This window comes from Panthera uncia, chromosome F1 (genome assembly GCF_023721935.1).
Source record: "Panthera uncia isolate 11264 chromosome F1, Puncia_PCG_1.0, whole genome shotgun sequence".
Taxonomy (NCBI): Eukaryota; Metazoa; Chordata; class Mammalia; order Carnivora; family Felidae; genus Panthera; species Panthera uncia.
This window is the reverse complement of record NC_064813.1, coordinates 56356842-56365169: the sequence shown is the minus strand read 5'-3', so window position 1 is coordinate 56365169 and position 8328 is coordinate 56356842. Positions and strand designations below refer to the sequence as shown.

General features: G+C 49.6%; 1 protein-coding gene across 1 annotated transcript in view; it reads right to left on the bottom strand.

Annotated features, from left to right (window-relative positions):
• Positions 1 to 815: 815 nt before the first annotated feature.
• The window catches only part of MTARC1 (mitochondrial amidoxime reducing component 1), a 28569-nt gene continuing 21056 nt past the window's right edge, over positions 816 to 8328 (bottom strand). Inside the window, exon 7 of the mRNA XM_049634583.1 lies at positions 816 to 7465. Coding sequence (XP_049490540.1) covers positions 7339 to 7465 — 127 coding nt within the window. The 3' untranslated portion in view covers positions 816 to 7338. The remainder of the gene's footprint in view (positions 7466 to 8328) is intronic.

Here is an 8328-nt window from a genome sequence, read left to right as displayed (position 1 = left end):
CCTTGGGTGGTTTCCACCCGTTGGCTATTGTGAATAGTGTTGCCATGAACATGGGTATCCGTGCCTCACTTTCTAAATGAATCAAAGGTTTAAGCCACACAGGAGGTTATCACGGAACTATCTCCACACCACGAAATTGAGAAAATAATTCAGTCCCACGGGGTGCCTGGGTGGCTCAGTCAGTTAAGCGTCCAACTCTTGACTTCGGCTCATCATGACCTCACGTTTTTTGTGAGTTCGAACCCCGAGTTGGGCTCTGTGCTGACAATGCAGAGCCTGCTTGGGTTTCTGTCTCCCTCTCTCTGTTTCTGCCCCTCCCCTGCTTTCTATCTCTCTCTCACAATACATAAAAATAAACCAAAAAGAAAGAAAGAAAGAAAGAAAGAAAGAAAGAAAGAAAGAAAAGAAAGGAAGAGGGAAGGAAAGAAAGAAGGAAGGAAGGAAGGAAAGGAAAGAAGAAAGAAAGAAAGAAAGAAAGAAAGAAAGAAAGAAAAGAATTCAATCCCCAATCCCAGGGAGGTTAACCAGGCAAAATCGTGATTCAAAAGCCCATTGTGTGGTGCTAACAAGGACTACAGCAGATTCAGAAGAGAAGATTCTTCTAAGGGAAGAAGGGGAAATGGTTTTATCTGAAGTACTCCTCGGTCATTGCCAGGTGACCATAATCCACACAGAATTCAATTGTGGCTCCGTGTTTACCATATCCAGGGGAGATGAACTCAGCCCTGTAAACAGTGTGCTCTCTCAGAGAGTAGCACTTGAGACATTACTGTATTAAACACGTTTTCATGGTCCAAAATAAGAACGCGATTAAAAAGGATTCTAAACAAGGATTTATTTTCTGCCTGAGAAGCTTAAAATGTGGACACTGCCAGCAAAGGCCAACACTTCTGAGTGTGGCGTCACAGAGAGGAAGACGAAGCGTTCGACCAGTCCTACAGCCCGCGGCCAGAAGGTCGTCTGCCAGTGTATAGACGTTGTCAACTAAAATGATGCAAAATGTCAGCCTCACATCTGTTGAAAAGGGGCTCCTCCTACAGGAAGCAAGATGGTGGGGCAGGGGGCACTAATATAATTAAAACTTGAAGGCACAGTGTAATACAGGAAAATGTCGTTGAGCAACACATCGCTAAGACTTGAAATCTTTAGGGGCACCTAAAGTCGGTTAAGCGTCTGGCTTCAGCTCAGGTCATGATCCTCACGGTCTGTAAGTTCGAGCCCCACGTCGGGCTCTGTGCTGACAGCTCAGAGCCTGGAGCCTGTTTCGGATCCTGTGTCTCCCTCTCCCTCTGCCCCTCCCCTGCTCACGCTCTGTCTCTCTCTCAAAAATAAATAAGCATTTAGGAAAAAAAAATTTTTTTAAAGCCTTGAAATACGTTGTTTCTTTTCAAAAGCACTGTGAGCACAATGAAAAGAATACAGCTTTAAGAACTAAGCTTCACCCCATCAGGCATTAATGGAGTCCAGAAACTATGTGAACAATCTTACTTGACATCCCAAGACGTTATATCGGTCCAAAGAGAAAACCAGAGGGGGGAACATGTTAATTTTCTCAGCCTTTTGATAGCACATACACAAGATCTCTTAGCCCCACAAAAAGCTCCAAATATTCTCTAGAACTTCAACTGCCTTAAAATATAGACTTGCATTTATCTTGGCCACATTAACGAGATCTGTTTGACCAATACATTTATATTTATGGTGACTAAGGGCAGATTATGGTTGTTAAAATTTGTCCTTGGGACATGAAAACACTCCTCTGTCATTAATACATTTTGTAATATAAACTATGATGTCAGGTCAACGTAAAGGGTAAAAACGTTCCTAAAGTATGCACACATCATTTTTTAAAGCAATTGAGCTTAATGGAATAACAAAGGTCATCATAACAAACCATTACAGCCTTGGTCTTGGCAACTCTGGCCACAGAAGAATCTCCAAGAAACGATCATCATTCCTCCAATGTTATGGCATCCAGACGACAGGAATGGCTTGCAAATGAGTCATACAGGCTCAGATCCTCAGTAGCTATGTGAGCGCTGGACGATCAATTATTCATGTGTTTACAGAGAGCTTTCCCGGTTGATGTTAACCAGAGCTGCTTGCAAAGAAGAGTTCTCCAGCTGTCCTCGGCCATCCTGGGCCTCCAACTAACAAGCCGATTTAATTGCTGGGCAAGGTCATCTGGGAGGTGCCCCTCCCCTAGACCACAATCCCTTTGAGACTTTATTAGGTGTAAAAATACTAATCAGAAATAATTATGACAATACTTTCTTTACCTTACTCCCAGCAAATCCCAAAGACAGAGCTAGAAGTTAGCCTTAACTTAGGTCCCACTGAGCTCCGCCAATACTGGAGTCTGGACTACGGAAGATACAGGTCAGGGATTGGTAGAAGGTACGGAGAAGGAAAGGAAGGGAAAGAATCAGGGTCTGTGGGCTTCATGAGGGAAGTGGGAGGAAGTGCGGTCTAGAATGCCCTGTGAAGGTATGGGGGCCCGACTGACGACCACCAAGGGCGAATAGATTAGGTTGGTCAATATCCAAACGTGATTGAACTTGACCCACCCATCAAAATTGGCCTTGGAACAAGTTAAATCAGAAGGCACTTCTCAGCCCCTTTTGTTACTACAGCCTGTCCAGGAAGACTAATAATGTGATTAGGGCAACTCCTCTTTCTGAGCTCGGCCCAAGAGGATGGGACCAGATGACCCCACCAGTCCCCTATCAGCTGTGTTTTGAGGGAGACCAGGATCATGGCCAAAGCTGTTGCCTGGGCCTCTTCCTCTGAAGACGCTGCAGTCAAAGCAGACAAAGGGATACCTCAGGCACATTTCTATTATCCCAGTTCCAAGAGTATTTGTTGAATCCTTCAACCAGATTCTTCCCCTTGCTTGAAACTGGGCAAATTCAGGCACTATCAAAACTCACTTGTCCATTTCTAAGAAAGTGGTAGAACCAAACGGTGCTCTTACTGATATAAGATCACGGTGGAAAGGGGGGCACCTGGGTGGCTCAGTCAGTGAAGCGTCTGACTTCGGCTCAGGTCATGATCTCACGGTCTACGAGTTCGAGCCCCACATCGGCCTCTGTGCTGGCAGCTCGGAGCCCGCAGCCTGCTTCAGAGGGTGTGTCTCCCTTTCTCTCTGCCCCTCCGTCACGCATGCTCTGTCTCTCTATCTCTCAAAAATCAATAAACATTAAAAAAACTTTTTTTTAAAGATCATGGTATAAAGGGAGTATATGTGTATGGTCAGAAGCACTAAGACCCTGGGGTAGTTCTGCTTAAAGCAGTAGGAGGTGGGGCGCCTGGGTGGCTCAGTCAGTTGAGCGTCCGACTTTGGCTCAGGTCAGGATCTCACGGTCTGTGAGTTCGAGCCCCATGTCGGGCTCTGTGCCGACAGCTCGGAGCCGACAGCTCTGTGCCGACTGCTTCCGATTCTGGGTCTCCTTCTCTCTCTGCCCCTCCCCCGCTCATGCCCTGTCTCCCTCTCTCTGTCAAAAATAAATAAACATTTAAAAAATAATAATAATACAAATAAAGTAGTAGGAGGCAGCTCTAACTGAGAGGTTGCGAGGGAAAGGTAAAGCTCACAGATGGAAAGATCGTGCCCCTCCCTGGTGCGGAGGGCATCCTGGAGCACTTGTGTGGTGTCGTAAGGCCAGGACTAGAGTCTGCGTCCGCCCCGCCAACCCTGATTCCCGCCATCCATCCATGAACGCAGGTTTGGAAAATGAGTCCAGAGGAAAGGAAGGCTTCTCCCCAAGGTCCGCCACAATAGCGAAGCTGGTTAAAGATGCTGTCTCCACACCTCCTTTCACCTTTGAGCCTCAGTCCCACCCTTCAGCCCCAGTCAGAGGGATGAGAGAAAAGACAAGAGGAAACATCCCAAGAGAGGCCTCCTCCATGTGGCTGGGCCTTCTCGGGAGGGCACCATTCCTGCTAATCATGATTCCTTGCCCCTGGCTGGTGCTCCCTCTAGAGATCTAGCGGTCAGAGCAGATTTCTTGAGAGGGGGTCAGGTATAGAGTGTAGGGGAGGGCAGGGTCAAGCAGAATCCTTCATTTTAGGTCCCACACGTCCCATGAGCTGCTGGGCCTGTGAAGAAAGCCCGAAGGGAGGTATGCGGGACTTTCCAGAGTCACCGGTCCAAGAAATGCCTTTTCAGGAGCGTCCCTGCAGGCAAACTTTCAGGGTTTCATGGACCAACAAGACCTAGGGCAGCGTCGTGTTCGGGGGTGGCACCAGCGCCCTGGCTAGACCTACAGTCGCGGCCTGGTGTGAGAGCCTCTCGGGCACATCTGAGGGACTCTCCGCCGTCATGGGCCGCTCCAACTTGTCACCCTATCAGAGTCCTGGGGTCGCGTGCCTGGTGCTCCAGCCTGCCATTACTGTGGGCCACAGCCTCACAGACGGCTTCCCAAAGTCACAAGCTGGCCCGGCCTCCGCACGGTCTCACCGAACTGGCCGCGATCCCCGAGCGCACCTCCTCACCCTGCCCCTGCATCCCTAAGGGCAGAAAGAGAGGAGGAGGAGATCTCTCAGTGCCGGACAACTGCCCGATTTCCAGCGTGCCTAGCCTGATTTCTGTCTGTCCTTGCATGTACACGTCGCTGCTTCTGTCTCCTGGGCGTGCAGCTCCCACTTTTTCTGTGGAACAACCATGAACGTGAGCCTTTGAGCAGCCTGCCCGGGGCCTCTCTCAAACTCTCCTTCTCAGCATCTCCAGCTCTTGGCTGCTAATTCTCTGCTGCGATGAAAGCATAAATTGCCACCTAGAATGAAACACAACACCCAGCAGGAGTGGATGTTCTGGCCTGACCTCGAATGTCCATCGCCCACGCGGTAAGACCGTCCTGAGGGTCTGTGACGGTCTCTAATCCTGATCCTATATTTCAAGTGGAATTGTGTGCAAATGGTCAGTATCCAACACAAACGAGGCATCAGCCCGGCCTTGGGCATGAACCAACTCATTAAATATAAAATCAACACAAGTAAATGGCTCTTAAATCTCACTGACACAAAGCTTGGCAGGTCCTCTGAGATTCTAGGGGTCATTGGAACTTCTCTCTCCAGACAGGAATCTTCCTCCCACCCTGAGGGGCAGAAGGGGACCCCCGACAAACGATGGTGTCCGCACGCCCCCTCCATTCGAGGGCTGCTCTGCACCACAGACAACGACAGGGTCTGCAGGAAGTGTGGCCTTTGACACAGAATGGGTCGCTGGGGAAGTGGATGTTACTATTTACAAAGGGCTAGAAATTCAGGCGAAGGCATTCAGCTTGCCACCGATCACAAATCCCTAGGAACAGCTACCGAACCAACCTTGAGTTTGTCACTGGTGCATAACTATTGGCTGTTCTCAGAGTCAATCTTCACATGGTTTCTTAACTCCCGGCTGCATTCCACCACGGGTTCCCAAGGTCCCATTCGTAACGTTACTTGCCGAACTCTTATTTTTGCCTCAGTCTACCTGTAGTTTCAGCACAAAGTGGATTTACTAGGGGAAGGTGATGGGCCAGGTGACCTGACCGATCGTTTTCGCTCTCTGCTTCGTGCCAAGGGTGCAGAAAACAAATTGGAGCGAATCACCAACCAGAAAACACACATAGATGCACCTGTTGACCTCCAAGGTTACCTCGGAGCTGGGCTAGATTCCAGTGATTACTAACCTCTTTTATAAAACCGACGTGGAGAACGCACAGCTTTTCGTGAAAAGCACGTTTGCTTGACAGCCCATCGGAGATGGGTGTTCGCCTGGGGAAGCTGTGTGTGAGCAGCTCCATCTGTGAGAGACCCAGCTCTGGTCGGGCGGCACAATTACCGGCTTCGCCCATTCACATCAGTCAGGCTTCAAAGTCCGATTTTTGTGCCAAGAAGTTAGTAAGACCTGAAACGAGTTAGAGTAGCTTCCGTTTATTTACAGTTTGGGAACATTTTTTCACGATTTAGTCAGCTTCCTAAGGACAAAACAGCAGTGAAGGATATGGTTCCTCAGCTCTTAGAGCTAAATCATTAGAAAGTAGAAAGATTAGATAGCGGTTTTTAATGAACTGACATGATTTCCTCTTCTTTGAAAGGTTTTCAGCGGCCCATTTCAAATCACAAAATCACGCTTCTTCTCATCCACGGACTCCAGAACTTTCTCACCCAGAATTTGAGGAGGAGCACCCAGCCATGAGTTGATGAGACCAGCAAGGATCCCAGGGGGCTTTGTGACAACAGAGCCACCCTCCTGAGAGCTTTTAGGAAATCAAATACTTACAGCTGAGAAGCAGAGAGTACCTGGAGGGTGTCCCCACTTCCTTAAAAAAAAAAAATCAGGGATAGAAAATTAAAACCCAATCACAGGTATTTTTTTTTTTCAATCTTTTCCACAGCATGGGCTAAGCTATCATTCGCCACCACCAGGGGGCGTCATCTTTCTGCTTCTTTTTGCTCATCCGCCAAGAGGGGCGCCACTATTTCACTGGGCAACATTTAACAGCGTCTCGGTCGTCTTCCCCTCTCTGGGGCTACCGCCCACTCTCCTATGTTGGGAAAAACATTTGGATCACTAATGAGATGTACTTGACATTTGTCTCAAGACAAGGAAGTCTGTGTCTGTCTTGCTTTCCACGTGTTGCCTGTGGGCGTCTGCCAGCAATGGCTGTTCTCAATGGTTGACTTTGCACCATGACATTTCTGCTGTTCTACAGCCCAGAGGCACTGCGTGCTATTGAAGGATCCATCCAATCCTGTGGACGTTGTCTGAGAAGTAGAAGTGCCAGTTCCATGATGATCTATAAGAGGTTGACATCTTAAGTGTTTCCTGAAGATCGGGGTCTTTATGCCTCCTCAAAACGTAGTCCAGGGCTTGAGGAGAAAAGGGATGTGACACTCCAGCCTTATCTGGGGAGCTATGTCATTTCCATTGCATTCTTCCAGAACATTCTTCACACTTCCCCACTCTTCCTCTTTCTCTTCTCTTTCCTCCGGAGTGGTAATGAGACGATGGAGGTTAGCCCTCTGGATAGGTGAATGGAAAAGGGGAACAGATTCCACAATCACAGTTAAACAAGGGATTTTCGGTGTTCTGCCTTGTCATTTAAGTGCCTTGCAGATGTCCTACTAAGCTCCCAAGGACTTATTTCTTTGCCTTGTGCACTGGGACCCTGGGAAGGACTGAGGCACAAAGAAGTCTAAAAGGCAAAAAAAAAAAAAAAAAAAAAAAAAACCCGGAAGTCACAGACCCAAAGAAGCTGCTGAGGTATCGGTTCCACAGGCGTGCTTCCCAGCGTTGGCGTCTCTGACGATATCTTTTTTCAAGGTATCTGATATTCCAGGACAGGATTCCTGTCACTGGCCCAGCAGGTACACAGGATCTCCCACTCTGACTGTCCCTGGGTTTTCCAGAACAAAATACTGCCCAAAGAGAGGCGATTTTCCGTATAGCTTTTGCTCAGAAGGGTCACACAGGCGATAACTGCAATGGGAGAAAGAGCATGATGAGTCTTGGCCGAACGAAGCAAGAGCTCAAATGGCCTCTTGGTTCTTCTCAGCTGAAGTCAATGCCCGCCCCCCGCCCCGTCCCCAACCCACAGCCACCGGGGGCCCGGCTCCAGACAGCACCAACCCCATCAAGGTCTGACAGGACGGCGCCTCCTGGGGTCGTGCGGGGAGCAGCCCACCCGGAGCACAAACCCTGAAAGGCACCCAGCCCCCCACTTCTTTTCTCCATGGAATGTTCCCTCTGCCGGCCTTATGAGATGAGGCACTCGAGATGAGGCACTCGGGACGTTCGGACACCCTTTACCAGCTTCCTTTGCCCCAGGCGGCTCTCCTGCCGGCTCCCCTGCGTCTGTCACTAGAACCGCCCGTCCTACCAGCCCCTGGGTGTGGAGCCCCGGGGTCATCTAGTCCACCTTGCCCCTCACTTTCCGCCGCTTGTCCCTAGCTGCCAAGTCCTGAGCTTCTTCCTGCGCCACGGCCTTGCCTTGGCTCACTGCTTCTCCCCCCTGCCCTCGGCATGCTCGGACCAATGTGACAACTTCCCAACCCATCTCTTTTCCTCCTTCTCCGACCGCCACCCCCACCCCCACCCCCCGGGGCTTCCAATTCATGGTTGGGACGAAGCTACACCACTTCCTTCCTTTTGCTCTGGTCTTGTCGTTCCCAGGCCCAGAAACTGTCAATGGCTCCCCGGTGCCTAAAGACGGCATTGCAACTCTTCAGCGGGGCGTGCAAGGCTCTCTACCTGGCCCCAGCAGCTTCTCCAAGCCTGTCACCCCTCTGCCCTTTACATGAACCTGTGTAGCTCTCCAATGGATTACTAAATGTCCTTTTTTT